The 19,545-nt window shown below is 36.2% G+C and overlaps 2 protein-coding genes across 2 annotated transcripts; both read right to left on the bottom strand.

Moving 5' to 3' along the window:
* Positions 1-199: 199 nt before the first annotated feature.
* Positions 200-7,021, bottom strand: LOC132277668 (disease resistance protein RPV1-like). The gene is made up of 6 exons (XM_059779510.1): positions 6,823-7,021; positions 3,863-4,236; positions 3,632-3,644; positions 2,361-3,511; positions 1,986-2,280; positions 200-1,895 (listed from the first exon to the last, which is right to left on the bottom strand). Exons 1-5 carry the CDS (start codon positions 7,019-7,021, stop codon positions 2,245-2,247), a joined length of 1,773 nt encoding a protein of 590 aa, XP_059635493.1. The 3' UTR covers positions 200-1,895; positions 1,986-2,244.
* LOC132277669 (disease resistance protein RPP2B-like) lies at positions 639-2,027 on the bottom strand. The gene is made up of 2 exons (XM_059779511.1): positions 1,986-2,027; positions 639-1,895 (listed from the first exon to the last, which is right to left on the bottom strand). Exons 1-2 carry the CDS (start codon positions 2,025-2,027, stop codon positions 639-641), a joined length of 1,299 nt encoding a protein of 432 aa, XP_059635494.1.
* Positions 7,022-19,545: the final 12,524 nt, after the last annotated feature.

Genomic DNA, 19,545 nt, shown 5'->3' with positions numbered 1-19,545 from the left:
CTACTCAGGTAGCTAATTATTGAGTAATCAAGTTATTAAAATACTAGATTACATGAATAGCAAGTAAAATACCCAGAGAAACCTTGGAATGACATATTTCCTGAAAAATCCCCAAACCATAAGAGAAACACTACATACACAACATATGGATCCTAAAAAAAATCATATCAAAAAGAAAAAAAGTTAGAAAAGAAAAAGGAAAAAAAAAAAAGGAACTTTGTTGAATGAAGTCAAAAAAGCAATGAACTCAATGAATTGCTTCCTGCAGAAGTTGGTTCCCACCAGCTTCAACTCAAAACTCTTCCAAGACTCTGAAGTCTGAACCTCTTTTACCCATACAATTCAAGCACCCCAAAAATCAGCTTCTGAGCACAAAAAGCCGGACGCAGCAGCGTTTGAAAAGCCATTCCAAACAGGGCCTCAGAATGAAAGCCTAGCACCATGATGACAGAGGAACATCACCCAAGCCACTTGATATGGTGACAATATATTCCCATCACTGTCAGACTGATGGAAAGGAACAGTTTGTAGCATTGTTTCTTCATTGTTTGATTGCGTACTCATCTCGTGTTGCTCATACACAAGGTGGATTCCACACTTCCTTACCTCAAATCCTATTGCCATGGAGACTGAAACATTCACTTTATCCCCAACTTCCAATGGCTTATCCACAACATATCTTCATTAGCTCCTGGAAGACCCCAGAGTGCAGGGCTATAGGTCCATTCTAGACCTTTAGTCTCATTCCTGATTTTAGCATAATGATCATAACCGAATATATTTTGCTGATCACTTCGTAATTTATATACAACACATATATTCAAGCCTTGAATCTTGCGATCAGGAAGTGGAAGCACTTCCAAAGATATCCTAGAACCATTATCATAGACAAACCAGTTTGGAATATTGCTCCCGGGAATAAATGTGGTCAATATGTCACACTCACACAATACCTGGAGGGGACTCTTTCTGTGGGTGTGAGTCAGACCATTGGCCATTTCCACATTTATGTTCCCCGTGGATGCCAAGTCGAACAATCCCACTTTGCTGATCATTTCCATGTCAGTGCTTCTTATGGGTTCTAACTTGAATGAACCCTGTATCTCAACTAGTTTGCTGCAACCCAAAACACCCAAGTGCATTGATCTTGAAAAATTTGGTAAATAACCAATTCTTTCCAAGGACGTGCAATCTTTTGCAAACATCTGTATGCTTGTTGGAAGCTCTGGAAGTGATTGAATCCTTTTGCAACCTTCTAAAATAAGGCTGTCCAGATTAGTAAGACCAATAATGCTTGTTGGTAGGCTAGAAATTGGATTTCCACTCAAAGACAAATACTGCAATGAGGATAGGTTACTAAGATCTCTTGGAATGGCGTCGTCTGATAGATTGCAGTTCGCAAGATTTAAGCTTACCAAGGAGCATGGTAAAGAAGCCAACGAAAAGAAACTGGTGGATACTGGTTGTTTTTTGGCTAATAGCCAAGACAAGAAGAGTGAATGCAAAGATTTAGCTGTTGGGAAGCTGAAATTACTTAAATTATTAGGGATGGAAGGTAAATGATTTAAAGTTGTGCCATCTGCATGGAGCACCGTAAGTGATTCCATTTCTTTCAGATTATTTGGCATCCCCTCAAGGTTTGAGCAATCAGAGAGAATTAATTTTTTCAGAGACTTCAGCATAGTAATTTCACTTGGAAGCTTCTGAAGACTTTTGCAGCCTTTCAGATTGAAAAGAAGAAGCATCTTCAGGTCTCCAATGGATTCATGAAACTCGACCAAACTAAGGCAAGATTTAAGAATTAACCTCTTAAGGCTAGGGAGTCTGGAGAAGTTGGGAGTTCTTGTAAGCCCACAAGAATGACTCAGATTTAGGCTTTTCAATGATCCAAGAAACTGTGATAAAAAGGAAATAAATTAATTTTTATAAATTATGATGAAAGGGGAGAAGGAGGGGAGGGGGTCAAAAGAATGAATTTATTGTACCTTGATTCCCTTCCAGACTTGTTCCAAGCTACTGTTGCGCATATCAAGAGCAACTAGATTCTCCAGATGGAAATTAATAGGAATGCATTTTAGAGGAAATCCATGCCAACACAGTCATCGTAACTTCTTAGGAAACTCTTCATAGGTTCCTTTAAGCTGTACTTAGTTGAGATGGAGAAGCCTCATTCTGTGCATCCTTGAAAATGCATCAGTTTTCAATTCTATTTTATATGATTTGGAAAATGATTCTGTTAAGACATTATTTAGGATAGAGGCCCTCAATTGTTTCTCTACCCTGATAATAAAAAGACAAGATAAGTTGGTATGCTGCCAAAAATAAAATATACAAGTGTACATAAAGATCATGATTCTTACAGTTTTTTCTCTCAATACATCAAAGACATCCTTATGATGCAAAAGTCTGCTGCTTTTACCAAGTTCCTTTGGGGATTCTTGGCGAATGATTTCCCTTCCCATGTCTCGAATTAACTGATGCATCACCAGCTTGTTGAATTTATTAATTTTTAGTAGACATCTATCTATGAGATTTTGAATTCCAACTGTTGTGTAGAAACCACATTGATCAAGTATTTCAACAGTGTGATCTTTGTCCTTTCCTACAAAGAAACAAGCAATATCAAGGAATAAATTTTTGTCATGATCATCTTGTAGAGAATCGTAGCTTATTTTAAGTACTTCTAGGATTTGACCATCAGGAATTGCTTCTAATTTCTCTAACGCAATTTCCCATACATCTATTCCTTTGCCAGATAAAGAAGAACCTAGAACTTGAAGTGCTAATGGAAGCCCTCCACTTTGAAGCACAACACTTCTTGAATGCTCCATGAAACCTTTTGTTGGGTGGTCTTTTCCAAAGGCATGCCAGCAAAAGAGCTCAAGAGATTCTTTATCACTCAATTCCTCAACTCTATACATCTCACAATCTTGATGAGCCTCTAGCAAATTCTCGTGTCGAGTTGTTATGATGATTTTACTTCCCGGATAGAGCCAAGTTCTTATTGCAAGTATTGCATTTGAATGCTCAGATTTGTCAACATCATCAAGGACAAGAAGAACTCTTTTACGGTGCGTAGCTCGTTTAATCTTGTTTGTCCCTTCATCAACACTATATATTTTTCCCATTTTCCTCTTTGAAATATCTGAGAGAAGCTGTTTTTGTAAATGAAGCAAACCATTTGATTGCTCCAAAGTTATTCTTATATTTTCCAGAAAGCCTCTACCTTCAAATCTCTCAAAGTTTAGATTATAAACTTTTCGTGCAATAGTTGTTTTCCCTATGCCCCCCATCCCAAAGATCACCATTATGCCAACATCACTTGACCCATCTTGTAACCATAAATTAATTCTTCCGACTCTTGAACCTAATCCAATTGGGTACATGGCAAGACTCAAGACTGCGTCATTCAGTTTATTCTCAATCTCTTTGACAATATTGTGGATAAACTTTGACTCATACCTACAAAATGTGATCGAAGAGTAAAGGGGAAAAAAAACATCAATGAAACCTCAATAACCACCTATATATATTGGTGAACTGAGGTTGAAAGAGAGAGAGAGAGTACCATTTTCTTTTTATGTGAAATTATATTACCATTTGTTGTATTTATATCTTATGTAAATTTTGCATGCCTCGACAGTCTAAAATGATTTAAAAAAAATAAATAAAAAATTGGTAGTGTTGGTATACTTCAATCAAGTTTTAACATTATATTTCACAAATGATGAGGGAATTAGAAGCATCAAACAATAACAATTGAATAAAGTTCAAATTTATTATCTTTTTAAGTCAAAGGGTGACTATGGAAAGGACTTTCAGTTCAGGAAATTAATTACCCATCATTCTGATTTTGTAGTACCATCCCAGCTGAATTTGCAACTTCTCCAAGTGCTTCCCTCCACCCTTTCATCTTTTCCATCCAATACTCCTTTTTCCTTTCATCAGTTTCCATCCTGAGCTTCTCTTCATGTTTAGCAAATGCTTCTGCAAAACTCCCTGTTTGGTTCCTTACTTGGGATGGATACACGTAGTAGAATACCGGCAAAATTGTCCTCCCGGAGTTGATCCTCTTGCATTGTAGGATCTTAACAAGTTCTTCCAGACACCATCTTGAAGAAGCATAGTTCTTTGAGAAGACAATTATCGAAATACTTGACTGCTCAATTGCTTTTCGTAGTTCTGACTCGAAATTCTCTCCTCTCTCGATTTCATCGTCCCAGAACGTTTGAAATCCTGCATGCACCAAAGCTGTGTAGAGGTAGTCGGTAAAGGTCTTTCGAGTCTCTTCACCTCAAAAACTCAAGAACACATCATAAGCACACATGGGTGGAGAAGAGGAAGCTTCTTGGGCTCTGCCAGCAGCCATTGAACAGATATCTAAAAGTAGTTTGTTTAGTATTCTGCCAAAAGCACCATAAAAATGTATGGAAGATGACATATATATATACATATAGAGAGATAGAGCGAGCGAAAATTAACTACAGAGCAGTCTACCTTTGCCTTGGTGGCTTTAAGTCTTAACTCCCAAGTCAAGGTTTCAAGAATGGTAGAGAAAAAGAGAGGGGGGAATACAAACCTACACACAGTACCCCTGACTTCTGAAAAATTACTGTGACCTCCCTAAACGTTTGTTTTTTTGTACCACTTTCCTCCATCCCTAGACCGTGAGTGAACATTTGAGAAAGTTGATATCAGCAGAAAAAACTAACCCGATCCCATTTTTTTTCCCTACTACAAGGATGACAAAAAGACAAGATTGCCCTTAGCTTCATCTACTTATCAACGATATCTCATTTACCTCTGATATAGATATTTAATTTCGATTTATTTATCACAATTATAAGTCTACATTACAAGATTAATTAATATAATTACATACAATTAATCTAATCTAAATAGTAACTTATAATCTTATTTAGACATATGCAATTAAGAAAAATACACATTTCTTTTATAAGCAATAACATATGCATTTATGAAACTAAATAAATAAATAAAAGAAGAAGAAGAAGAACACACATGCATTTAATATCCCCTCGAACCCAACACTACACCAACTTGCACCTTCTCGTCATTGACGGAGAAGTTGATGTTTATTACCAAAAGACGAGTTATATAATCTGTGATGAACACCATAGAAACCCAATTTAAAGTTAACCAAAAATGAAAAATCAAAAGAAAATATACTGAGAAATTAAAAGGCTTACCATAAAATATTTTTCACTTTTTCATTCGTAAAGAATCACCTTTTCACCTGAGAACAAGCCAAGAAAAGCCATTAACACAAAAATAAATTTTTAAATAAAATTCAATATATAACTTTTTAGAGAGATTGAGAGATCCTACTTAGAATTAGGGCTATGATTGAAGCAATTCATGACAATCAATTCAATATTTAAGTATTATTGGCTTCTGAGTATCTAAAAAATTTAACCTTTTTGGTGAGATTGAGAGGTCCCTACAGAGTGAATGAACATAACAATATATATATATATATATATATATATATATATATATATGTATGTATAATTATACATATATTCAGAGAGAAAATTAATCAATCATATATATTGGGAACAAGTGTTTCTATGTCTACCATTTAACATGTGAGTTCATAAAATAGATACTAAACCATGAATCAGTATATCTATTGAAGCTGTGTGTGTGTGAGAGAGAGAGAGAGATTACTGGATGGAAATGGCCGAACTGAAGGTTCTCCGTTTCGGCTCCATAGTGAAGATTGCCCTCTTACCAATCTGATTCACAAAATATGATCCTCTAATATGGTTATTTTGGACGTCTCTTACATTCTATTGACTTTTTAATTAAAATAATAATAAAAAATAAAGGCACAATGATAATTTACAACATTTGTTATGCGACAAACTTCGGTAGGAGATTCAGTGTAATTTTTCAAAACTGGAACACATAGTACTAGAGTGTATGTTTAATAAGCTCCAGGAAAGTCATATGTAAATTTCCACATATACGTGTATTTGTAATAATCAAAGTCAATGGAAACCCAAAAAAAAAAAATCATGTAAAGGAAAGTGTCCAGGCGTTAACACAATTTGGAAGATTGAAAAATACATAAAATTCAAAGTCAATGAAAACCAAAATATGGTGGGGTAACACTCAAGTAACAGATTGATTCATGGTTTCCACATGAGGCTAGACATAAGAGAATAAAAATGACCAGAAAATTGTGCCATTTTCCAACCATGCTTTCATGTATATAGAAAGAATATTAAATTTTTTCTAAATAAAAAGGTGAAGAAATGTTTAAGATGACTTAAGCAAACCGGGTATGAAACTTGCCATTTAGTACTTCCTCCGAAACAAACTCAACGACACAAGCTCAAGACGATGATGTTGAAATGAACTGGCAATTGCCGTTTTCTGTCTTCCATTTTATATTTAAACCAGTTACGTGCATATTATTCCTAGCTTTAAATTATCTATGTTTAATGTTCTGTTGTGGGGGAGAAGAATTGAGGAAAATGATAGAACACCTAGTGGGCAACTTCCCATTTTATCAATGTCATGTTATTGAAGACTTCTAAATTCCCAAAACTTCGGAGTTGGACAGGGTCAAGCTGCTCATCATTTATGCATAAACATTTAACCACCATCTTCTTTATAAACTAAAGCAATTCATTACAAACAATGCAATATTTAAATATATTGGCTTCAGGGTATTTCAAAAAAAAAATTCAGAGATCGAGCAAACTAATCAATCACGTGAATACATAAAATAGGTACTAAAACATCAATCAGTCCATGAATTGCAGCATGGAAACGGAGAGAGACAGAGTTTACCGGTAACGGAAAACTGTTTACCGGACGGAAATCGCCGAACTCGAAGGTCCTCCTTCTCCGTTTGGGCTCCATAGTGATGGATCGCTCTCTCTCTCTTTACTAATACACAAATGAAAACTCGTTTGTTTGATATCTCTCTCACCGATCTCTCCCTCTGCCCACCATCTTTACTGGTAACGCAAAACTGTTTACTGGGCATCCATTAGCTCCGTCTTGGCCCCTGGGTATAAATGAGTTACGTGTTAGCCCACCTAATAATTTACTTGGGAAGCACCTGACACGCTACAATCAACTATAAACATGTAGTGCGAGTCCTCCGAACTATGTTACAATAGATCATAAACATGTCAAAAATTCCGGACCATGGTCGCTGGATCAATTACAAAAAGTTATGACTCTTTCAGGCATACGGCTGCGTGAGTATACTACTTGGGTATGCTTGCTTTATACACCAAGGGATTATGCTTCTTATCGGTTGTACTTTGCGATGTGGGACTTCCTTACTGCTGAAATGACTTCTATTATGGCCATTTCAAGTTTCAATCTGCATCTCTCTGCCTCCATTTTATTCCCATCTTCATTTCTCAACACACGGCTGCGAGTCTAGCGTTTGTTTTTTTAATCTATCTGAGCCATGCTTATCAAAGTTGTTCAAGCATGTTCATTTTATAAGATTCAAGTAGAATAAAAAAACAAGAGCATCTTTGTGTCACTCAGGAAAGTGGGGGTAAGAGCAGCTGTAGTGGGGTAGCTTAAAATCTTGAGGCCCACTTTTCCTCGCGGGCCGGCTCGCGGAATACTGCTAGTCGGCTCGCGATTGTTATAATTTTTTTTTGTTTTTTTCTGTTGCAAAACGGCACTGCTTTCGGTTGCCTTTTTTGTTTTATTCTCAAACGCTCCTAGAACAGTGGCCTGGAACAGGGCTCAAACAGTGCCTTGGCAGATTTTTTTTTTTGAAAAAACCTACAAATAGGTTATTTTGAGCTTTTTTTTTTTTTTTTTTTTTTTTAATAAAATTCATTAAATAAAAAATATATTGTTTAGGCACTGTTTGTGTATAATTTAATATATATATATATTTAAATTCATTAAAATAAAAATATATATATATATATATAATTTTTTTTTACATTCAGGAAAGTGGGGGTAACAAGACAACATGCAACGAGCATCTTCAATCATTGTGCATAATTTTTTTTTTTTTTTTTTTTTTTTTTTTTGTTTGTAAATCTGATTTGTCATAATGGATTTATACAAAAAAAATTAAATTATTTATTTTTAACTCCAGCGGTTATTTTATACTTTTTGTGCAAAAAAAATCCCCCAATAACAACCAACTAGTGTCATGTCTGGACCCCACATAATTTTTACAAACCTACTTAATATAGGGTTGATTAATGAGCAAGAGGGAGGAGAAATGAAATATGTTGATGTGGTAGTGTAAAAAGGTTAGGTAAAATACACAATAATTTTACACATCAGTGACGTAGTAGTGTATCTTAACAGACTGTTAGAGATAAAAAAAAATTTACACATCATACCTGACAGTGTATATTTTACACAAAAGAGTATTTTAACAGACCGCGAGCATCTCCAACCGTTGTGTATATTTTTTTGTGTAAATCTAGTGTGTCATAAGAGCTTCGTTGTGTATATTCTTTTGTGTAAATTTAACGTGTCATAGCAAATTTACACAAAAATTTTGAATTATTTATTTTTAATTCCAGTGGTTGTTTTGTACCTTTTGTGTAAAAATATATTCCCCAATAACAATCAACTAGTGTTATGTCTGGAATCACATAATTTTTACAAATCTACCTAATATAGGGTTGATTCGTTAATGGAATGAGAAAGAGGGAGAAGAAAGAAAATATGCTGACGTGGCTGTGTAAAAAGGTTACATAAAATACACAATAACTTTACACATTGGTGATGTGGCTTACAAACTTACTTAATATAGGGTTGATTAGTTAATGGAATGAGAAAGAGGGAGGATAAAGGAAATATGCTGATGTGGCTGTGTAAAAAAGTTGAGTAAAATACACAATAATTTTACATATTGGTGACATAGCAGTGTATCTTGACAGACTGCTAGAGTTAAAAAAAAAATTTACACATCATATGTAGTTGTTTATATTTTACATAAAAGAGTATTTTAACAATGTGAGGGAAAAATCTCTCTATCCAATTATAATCAACCACGTCACCATAACATTTTTCACTATATTTCCCTTAGGTCGCCCGACTCAGAAAGCCTAACGAAGTAAGCCCAGGATAGGGGAAGGTTTGAAGACAGGCTAATCCCATATCTTCGGCCCAATCCAAAGTCTGCCATAAAGAAAGTCCACCATATCTTTTTTTAGTACACGTATTATTTAGTGATTGATTGGAATTAATGGATTCGTAATAATTTATTGCAACTATAAAACTAAATAAATTCAAAACATTTAGTTGTACTTGAACTATTCAATAATTTTTTGTAACACGCGGCTTTCTTTGCATAAAGTTAAATGCGAAAACAAATATAATCCATTGATATGGTTATTATTTCATTTTTTTTTTTCCATAGGAAGACGATAATTAGAAGGCACAAGAATGAGATCTAAGGTATTGAAGATGAGAATGGGCGTTGGCTTGATAGTAAAGAGGCGATTCGTGGAGTGGCCGAACGTTACTTTCGAAACTTTTTTTCCTCATAATCAACTGTCGATTACTCTGATCTCTGGCATATTCTCCCACGACGGATTTCTGAGGACATGAATGGAGACCTTATGAAGTTGGGCACGGAAGCTGAAATCAAAGAAGCGTTTTTTTCCATGAGTCCTTTTAAAGCCCCTGGGCCAGATGGCTTCACGCCTTTTTTTCTTCCAAAAAAATTGGCAGCTTGTCAAAAGGGATCTGGTCAATGGTTTTAATGAGTTTTTGTCCTCGGGTAGCATGCTCAGGGGCTTAAATCACACCAACATTGTTCTTATTCCTAAGATCAAGCATCCTATAACTATGTCTCATTTTCGGCCTATCAGTTTGTGTAATTTTATTTACAAAATTTTCTCTAAGGTCCTCGTCAACCGTCTTCGACCTCTAATGGCTATCCTAATTTCGGACCATCAGATTGCTTTTGTGCCCTACAGAGTCATTCATGAGAACGTGTTCCTCGTTTATGAATTCATGCATTACCTCAAGGCCAAAAGGAATGACAATTTTGGCTTTCTGGCCTTCAAGCTTGATATAGAGAAATCTTATGATCGTATTGAATGACACTTCCTTGAAGGTATGCTCCAGAGTTTTGGTTTTGGTAACCAATGGGTTTCTCTCATTTTGTCCTGTGTTAACTCAGTTTCTTTCTTTGTGCTGATTAATGGCAAGTAAGGAGGCATTCTTCAACCTTCCAGAGGTCTGCGCCAAAGAGATCTGCTCTCGCCTTTTCTTTTTCTCTTATGTGCTGAGGGTTTAAGCATATTGTTGTCGCATGCTGAACGGAGTAACACCATCCATAGGGTGAAGATTGGCCGTGAATCTCCCTCTGTTAGTCATATGTTGTTTGCGGATGATGAAATCCTCTTTTGTAGGGCTTAGGTAGAGGAAGTCTCCTCTTTGATGAATATTCTTGATCATTATTCCTCTCTATCAGGTCAACGTATTAATTTTTTTAAATCCGGCGTTTTCTATAGTCGCAATACCGATAACTCTGTGCGCTCTCATCTATGTCGCATCATGCGAGTCCAAAACTCTAATTAGGCGAATAAATATCTTGGTCTTCCTTCTATACTTCAAAGATCTAAAAGGGAAGCGTTTCATTTTTTGTTGGATAAAATAGATTCTAAAGTCAAACTGTTGAAAAACAATTATCTCTCTCGAGCTGAACGAGAGACGTCATTAAAATTAGTCTTAGCGGCCCTCCCGACATATACCCTCCAATGTTTTAAAATGACTGACTCATTTGCTCAAGAGATTTCTAGCAAACTTCGTTTTTTTTGGTGGAAAAGGGTGGGTGAAGGCTCAGCCATTAATTGGGTTAAATAGGAGTGACTGTGTGAGCCCAAATGTAAAGGTAGTCTCGATTTTCGCGACATTCTGGATTTCAATTTGGCTCTTCTTACTAAATTCGGATGGAAAATGATTCAAGAGGACTCCTCCAACGAGCACTCTTTATTTTAGTTAATTTTCAAGTCTAAATATTTTCCAGACTTCTCCTTCCTTGATTCTCACTGTCCAGCAAATACGTCTCGGGGATGGAAAAGTATTTCGGCTTCCGAAAGTCTTCTTTAAAAAGGGCTCCTATAGGTTGTTGGTGATGGTTTTTCCATTAATATTTTGAATGACAATTGGCTCCCAGATGGAAGTCGCCCAACTTCTTCATCATCATCGTGCTGTGCCCTGGTCCAGAAAGTTGAAGAGCTTATTGATCAGGATTCTAAGTCATGGAATAGGCCCCTGATCAATCAGCTCTTTAATCTCAGAGATTCGAGGCTCGGCTTTCAAATTCCCTTGAAGATTTCTGGTGGAAGGGATCGTCTCTCATGGGGGCCTTCTTCGAATGGGCTATTCACAGTCAAATCAGCATATAAGTTGGCTTGAAAGGGATTGCAGTTTGCGGATTGCCACCGCCCTGCTTCTAGTATCATTCAAGAGAGGATGGTCTTTGGAAATCTATATGGCATTTAAAAGTTCCAAGAAAGGTTATTTTATTTATTTGGCAATGTTGCCATGACAGGCTTCCTGTTCATGCTAATTTGGTTTTTAGAGGATATTGGGTTGATCCCCATTGCAAAAGGTGTGGCTTCGAGATGGAAACGATTGGGCATGTGTTTTTCTTTCACCCCTTTACTAAGGTGGTTTGGAAAACTTCCCCTCTGAGAGAGATTATTTTAGATGAGTTCCCCCAATTTTAGAGCCAATCATGGTCCATTCTTGTTGATAAATAGTCCCTCAGCCCCCTTAAAGATGACTTATGCAGTTTGGGTGCTCTTATTTGCTGGAACTTGTGGAAGTTTAGAAATGATTATGTCTTTCAAGACATCCAGAGTGATGTGGCTAAGGTTATTTATTAGGTTAATGCCGATTTCTTGAAGTTCAGTGAGGTTTCTAGATATAAATCTCTATTCTCTACAAGGTCGTAACTCGTTCCCCCCATCCCTCTTGGTGGACCTCTCCCCTTGAAGGATCGTTTAAGCTTAATGTTGATGTTTCTTTTGACTCTCAATCGAAGGTCTGTGGTGGCGGTTTGATTCTTAGAGATTTCAGGGGTTGGCCTATCAAGGTTGCTTCCATTTTCTTGTGCCATATCTATAACTCAGAACTTGTGGAAGCTCTTGTTCTTCGTGAGGGTATTCGGTTGCTCCTGCGTTGGGGTTATGATCAAGTGGTAGTGGAAGGCAACTCTCAAAATGTCATGAGAGGCTCCCCTTGTTGCGGTGGTGCTTGAGGATATTTCTCATCTGCTTCATGTTTCTCCTGGTTTTTGTCTAGCCTAGGTTCTTAGGTCATGTAATGGTGTTGCTCATACTTTGGGTAATCATGCCCTGTGATAACCCAGATTTTTAAGATTTAATTTATTTCATTATATTTTTAGTTGTCATAATTATTTATTTAATTATGATTGGATTTACCCAATTGAGATATTCAATTGGTTGGAATTGATTTGTTGTTACATGATGTATATATATTTATAAATATATATATATATATATATATATATATATATAATCTGATGGAAGACTTGAGATGCATGTAGCAGGTGGCTGCGAAGTTAGAGACAAATAAGAGAGATTGATAATGTTTTCATGGGGCCCACAAGATTATTAATGGGTTTGGAGTTGGTTGATATGAAATTGTATATATATATATATAGTGTGCTAAAGAAGTAAAGAGATGCACTGCCAGCTGTGGGAAATGAGAAATGAAAGTCAAATTTTTTTTTTTTTTGGTTCTTTGCGGGTCCCACGTGGTGGCTTTTTGGGCATAACATTTTCCTTTTTACTTTGGCTTTGTACACATGGCTCTGTGTTGTGTATACAGAGGAATGAAAGATAAGTGATAAGGGGATAAGGGTGAGCTGTTGGCATTGTGTCGGTGTGAGCAAACAGAAGAGAAAGAATTTGAGATACAGAGAAATATTAGAGTAAAGATTGAGACAGAGAGAATTAGAGAACACAGAGAGTGAGCCGAGATTTTAGAGGACACACACACATACACACACTTTCTCTCTCTCTCGGTTGGAACTCTCCCTCTGCCTCTTTCTATTTTTTTTTTCCTTCAAAGCTTCAAGCTTTGAATTCTCCCTTATTTTTGAGAGTTTGTTGGAGCAGTTTGTGGCAAATCGAAGCCCACGACGAGGCCTTCAAATCTATACCAGTAATTTCAGCATTTGGCCACTTTAGGGAGTCCGAAAATTTGGACCCATTTTGAGGGTTTTGCACAATTTTGAGGTAGGAGTTCTTAATCCATGCAATCTTGTGTTTTTGTGAGTTAACCCTTCATGAATTGTTGTTTAGCATGATTAATTTGTATAGAATCTAGCAAATTATTTGGTTGTTATGTATATAAGTTAATGTGTAACTATGTGTATTATTTGACCTATGTGAAGAGCATGCCTAAGTGTTGATTTTCATATGCCTATCATGCTAGCATTTGATTGTATGAAAGCATGTTGTAATTTCCTTGGAAATTATTGCGAATCATATTATGTTAATTAAATTTAAGCTAGTTGTGGGATGATGAACATGGACATGGCGTGCTGCATACATGTACTAGCATTGGGCATGTGATGGGATTAATGTGATGTGAAAAAAAAAAAAAAAAAAAAAGGAAAAAAAAGGGAAGAATTTTGGGAAGAAGTTTTGATAAAGATGGTTTTGAGAAAACTCGGTCGCCGCGGGGGTACCAAAGAGCCGGTTTATTAATATAGTCTAGAAGGAACTAGGGAGATTACCCTAACGTGGTTGAGTTAGCTGAGCCCCAAATGACGCCGCGGGGGTACTAAGGGTTAGGGACACTAGCCAATCCATCTCTCGTGTCGCTGTGGGGTCACTAAAGGGCGTGTTATATTAACAGTTTGAAAGTGAAGGTTTTTGAATGTTGAAAATGGGGAACGACATTAGCATGCATTGCACTCCATAGCATCATATTGTTTATGTGAGATTAGATATTATGTTGTACTTTCCCGATACAGGATGACCCTGTTCCCTATTGTCCTATTCCTTGTTTGGATTCACGGGGTCACAAAAGGTGTGTCTTAGGCACCACCTACTGAGCAATTTGTTCACCTCATTTTATTTAACATTTTTTAGGGTCGGAAAAGGAATTAGTAAATACCGATCCCTTTCAAGCATGAAGAGGACTAGTGTGATACCTCTCGATTCTAGAGCCACGGGTGATCAAGTTCGAACATAGATCCGAGGGATACCAAACAATCAATATGTAAACAAGCAGGAATAAAACTGATTAAGATTAACATAATAATAAAACAGAAAGAAAACTAAAATGAAAATCCTCAAACCTTTAAATAATAAATTAATATAATTTAAATCCGTACAATTCGGGAATCCACCTAGTGGACCCCTAATTCCAAATCTTTAAATAAATTTACAGAATTAAAATCCAAAATCAAAATAGAAAGGAAATCCTATGTAACCAGAAGAGTGAGTGTCTGTATCTGCATCAACACGATCAAACTCTAAGCCTGGTACTGGCGAATACCTGAAAAATAGGAATGGGTCAGGCCCACATGCAAGTTCCAATCTACTACAATCCGTAAATAAACCCGATACGCAGATACATCCTAGATAGCTCGGTAATATCTACAATAGTCCATATATATATATATACACACTATAGGATGTTCACTAGCATATAACACAGTTCAGCCTGGGTAGAATGTGACATATAAAACACGCTTTTCAGCGGCCAAGTACCTACACCTACCAGAGAACATTAGCTATATCTAGCTACTCAACCTTTGCAATATATGCACCCTAACCGTGATCAGGAGACTCAAGCTCGTATCACGGTACCATAAGTATATATATATAAATTCCTTCCTAATGCAGAAAGATAAAACAAACATTCGTTATGTTGTTCAACTGTTTTAGTTGACAGGACATGCATCCATGTAGGATTTAACTGTTTTAGTTAATCTATTCCGTATGTATGAAGGGGTAGGACTTAGCTTTTTGATCTAATCTATCCCTGATATGTCACCGTCCTATACCGGTACATATTATGCAAATGATCCACAAATGATGCACATCTATTAGAACATCAAATACATCCAGAGTCTGGCACAATAACAATCAGATATAAACAAAATTCTATTATGCATACAGTACATGATTAAAATCACGAAACATCCGTTTAAATTGCTAAAGTAGTGATTAACAATTTAAACTATCCATTTCCATATAATTGACAGAACAGAAATACAACAGTTCAGCAATTAACATCCATAGCATGATATATTGATTATCAGAATTATGAACTGAGCACATTATACTATACATCCCAAACCATACTCTTATACTAGTTCTTTTCGTTTGCTAAAATAAATCTAGTAATCACAACTTGCACTATCCTTAACGGCATGTCAATCAATGCTTAAATTACATGACGTCCCTAACCATAGCATAACCAACCTTCTTGGAACCAAAGTAGGTCATTCAATAGTTTTATTGATATGACACAAACATGAGTAGGACTTAGTGTTTCGAACTAATCCATCCCAGAATAGGTAGGTCTTAGTGTTTTGAACTAAGCCACCCCAAATCCATTTATGAATTAATGTAGGTAAACAAATATTAAGTTTCCTGAACATTGTTTAATTCGTTTAATCATTAATTTCAATTGTCAAAGCAATTAAGTTATACTTCCATCCGATCTAAACAACATATAAGTTATTTAAATTTCCAAACCATCCACCTTCTTAGCATATATAGATATAAGATGCATTCTAGGATCTTCCTAAGTCCATTAAATCCATTTAGGTTAATTAAAATAGGTTTAGAAACCATTCTGGGCAATTAAAACCAAAATCCAAGTCGCGGCCCAACTTAGTCGGCTCAATTGCCAACTGAGCAGGTTAAGTTGCTAACTTAGTCGGCTCAATTGCCAACTGAGCAGGCTAAGTTCCCAACTGAGTCAACTCAGCTCCCAATCGAGTCGGCTCAGTTTCCAACTGAGTCGGCTAAGTTGATACTAAAGCTGTCTTCTTCGTCCGTTCAGCCCCTGTAAGCTCCAGAACTCCATTGTTAAGGCCTCTAAGCTTCAACCTACGTCCCATACGTCCATACTAAATTATTTTAAGTATTTTAACATGCAAAGATTTATCTTAAACAACAATTATGCATCAAAACTTCCACAACCATTCAAAATAAGAAACTGAAACTAAAAACATATACCCTCTGTTTTAATCCAGTTAAGTATGCATAATTACTCAATTTTAGCATTCATTAAACCCCTGGAGTCTACATAGAATGCACAGAACACAGTTTACAGGAAAGAAATAGACTGAAACTTGCCTTTAGGTTTCGGTTCGAAACCTTTCAACGCCGTTGCTAAATTCTCCAAGACTGTTCCCTCATCTGGTCACTGTTCTCTACCTCTGTTGCGTCTTGGTTCATCCCATGCACAACCCTCTTAATTAATCTCTCAAAACCCTCACTGTGTATCTCTCTTCACGTTCCAAAGCCTCTATTTTTCCTTTTCAAGATATTACGTGAATAGGGTTTTCTCAAAACCTTTGCAGACATATAAGAATATATATATATATATATATATATAGCCGTCCTGAATCCTAAATCTGCTTATAACCTTATATATATATAGTTTTCTGTAAAACCTTAATCCTAGTTCCAGCCTAATGATATGTCGGCTACTATATGAAATAAAACCCTAAACCTAAACTATAAATACAACACACATAAATTATATAAGCTACCAAAATTAAATTAAAACAATAATCAAATAGTGAAATTAACCAAGAATTAAATTAAAACAATTACAATCAATTTAAACAAACACAATTACCAGTTAAGCAAATAAATCCATTAAACATATAGCCAGATAATCATATTTAAATTCACACAAATCAAATAATCAATTAATGAATTAAAATGCACATAAAATACATAAATAAATTTCAGTTATATCCTTTTGAGAATTAGGGGTATTACATTCTTCCCCCCTAACAAAAGGAATTCCGTCATTGGAATTCACGAAATTCTGAATTCTTTTATTGTAAATTCAGTTCCATTCCATTGTGGACTTTGCCCTTATTTATGGGTTCCACTGAATTCCCAATCCTTCAATACACTAAGTGTCTATGTACTAGAAATAGTATAACTGTACAACGCCTAGGTTGTATCTAGCAACACTCCAATCTTACCCAATATTGAGCGAAGGGTAACGATCCCTATTCCTCCAAAGTCCATAGAACAAATGCATAAAATTTCTATGCATCCAGTGCTAACGAATTGGTAACGCGAAAACAAAAGGTTATAGCCTAAATCGAGAAACAAAATCCTAAAGTCAGTGTAAGACGTAAAACTGACCTTCCTCCAAAACCATTGTTTCCAATACGGAAGTCCTCCCAAACAACCATTTCTTGATAGGACACTCCTATGTACGAGTTCAACTATCTACAAAATTCGACTGCCGCCTCCAACCCGCGCGCAACCATTACCAAAAGAGAGTATTTTTCTCCGATGTATCCTTAAAGAAAGACAAGGTCCTACTATATAACCTCGCTTCCATGCCCGTCCAACGAGTGAGAGATCTGCCCACATACTATCCAAAATCCCAAACTTGTCGCACTAACCTCCTTGTGCCAACAATAGCACTAACAATATGTGATACCCCTCGAATCCGAGACACAGGTTGATCAGGCCCAGGCTCAAACCCGAGGGAATATCAAACAATTAATATTTTAAAATGAACACAGAATACAAGATAAGATAAAATAATAATAATAATAAGCTGGAAGAATGCTAATTGAAATCCTCATAATATAACTATTGAAATCCGATAAATCCAAACTCCAAACTCCATAAGTTACAACTCGGGAATCCATCTAGTGGACCCCTTATTAAAAACCAAAAGAAACTAAACATCTGAAATAGAAACTAAAGGTAAACATAGCAAAGATTCATACGTAGTCGGAGGAATGAATATCTGTATCTGCTCTGCACGTCCAAGCCCTAACCCTGGAACTGACGAACACCTGAAAAATAAAAGAGTGGGTCAGGCCCACATGCAAGTCCTATTCTACTACGATCCAAACAGTAATCCGATACGCAGATACATCCTAGGAAGACTCAACAATATCTAAAGTAGTCCATATGTATATATATAGTACACACTATAGGACGCTCACTAGTCCAGTAGGTCTGTCTCAGCCTGAGTAAAGATACCATGCAAATCGCACAATAATGTGGTCATATATACCTAGACCTACCAGGGAACAACACCTATATCTAGTTATCCATCCTAGGCGATATACGCGCCCTAATCATAGTCCTGAGATTCAAACTCATACCATGGTATCATATAATATATATATAAAATCCTTGTACTCCTAATACAAAATATCAACCATCTGTATTGTGGTTTGATATATGTATCACCAATTCATCCTGAAACCACCACAGGTCATTCAAACGTTTTATTGATATGACACAAATATGAGATGAACTTAACTTTTTTTTCGGTTAATCCATCATTAAATCTAGATTAGGTAGAACAAGTGTTTGAAACAGTCCATACCCAGTATGCCACCGTCCCATACCGGTGTATACAATCCTCCATCCAACACAGTTTACAAAAATAGCACCATATATATTTATTAACTATACTCCAGAATCAACATACAACCAATCTAATCTGTGTATGATTCAATTATACATTCAATATAAGATATAGAAATCCTATTCCAGTCCTTCGAATTTAGAAAGAAAGACTACACATATAACTCATCCAAAATAGTACAGTAACTGATGAAATATACCGTATAATTAAACATCAATTAATTTCCATTCAAGCATACTTATTTTTGTCCAGAATAAATAATACATGCCTATAAAACAGTTGAAACATGAATAACAGTTTAGAATCACGCTAGAAACCAAATTGCCTTATGGAAACAATAAGCAATTGTCAAAGTATAATTCAACCTTCCACATATAGTGTATTATTGTAGGTTATCTCATGCTTCAATATTAATATTAACATGCTTCCCGATCCTTTTTATATCTTTGGGACAATTATACAGACCATCCATATCCCTTGAACCAACCTAGAAACCTTCATACAGGCCAAACTGGACCCAAAACCACGTAGAAACCAAGAACAAAGGTTGGAGCCGCCTCCCTCCACATTGGAGCCACCTCCACTGCATGTGGAGCTGCCTCCACTGCATGTGGAGCCGCCTTCAATGCATGTGGAGCCGGCTCTACCCCTTGTGGAGGCGGCTCCACCCTTGGGGTGAGCCGGCTCTACTCCACTGTGAGCCGTTGCACATAATCTGATCATCTTCTTCGCCTCCGGTGAAGTTCAAAGGCTCTGTACAATTTTTATAACTTATTCTAGAGTTTAATTGATGTTCCAGAGTTAATTATAAGCATGGTCACATCCCACATACATGAAATATTTTCAGATTTAAACATTAACGCAAACAGACTTTCAAGTGAGAACTACTTCCAACCAACGACAGAATTATGCAACGATTTAAAAATT

Source organism: Cornus florida, unplaced genomic scaffold (genome assembly GCF_030987335.1).
Source record: "Cornus florida cultivar Cherokee Brave unplaced genomic scaffold, ASM3098733v1 CherokeeBrave_3.0.0_Hap2_Chr10, whole genome shotgun sequence".
In the NCBI taxonomy this organism is placed as follows: Eukaryota; Viridiplantae; Streptophyta; class Magnoliopsida; order Cornales; family Cornaceae; genus Cornus; species Cornus florida.
Note: the sequence above shows the minus strand (reverse complement) of the source record. Positions and strands in the feature narration are given on the sequence as shown.

Excerpts from the sequence above, each read along its gene's own strand:
- LOC132277669 (XM_059779511.1), bottom strand. The coding sequence starts at position 2,027 with ATGCGCAACAGTAGCTTGGAACAAGTCTGGAAGGGAATCAAG. Across the intron at positions 1,896-1,985 it reads AAGTCTGGAAGGGAATCAAG|TTTCTTGGATCATTGAAAAG; the intron begins GTACAATAAATT and ends TTTTTATCACAG.
- LOC132277668 (XM_059779510.1), bottom strand. The coding sequence starts at position 7,021 with ATGCCCAGTAAACAGTTTTGCGTTACCAGTAAAGATGGTGGGCAGAGG. Across the intron at positions 4,237-6,822 it reads TAAACAGTTTTCCGTTACCG|GATTTCAAACGTTCTGGGAC; the intron begins GTAAACTCTGTC and ends TGGTGCATGCAG. Across the intron at positions 2,281-2,360 it reads ATGTATTGAGAGAAAAAACT|GGTAGAGAAACAATTGAGGG; the intron begins GTAAGAATCATG and ends TTTTATTATCAG.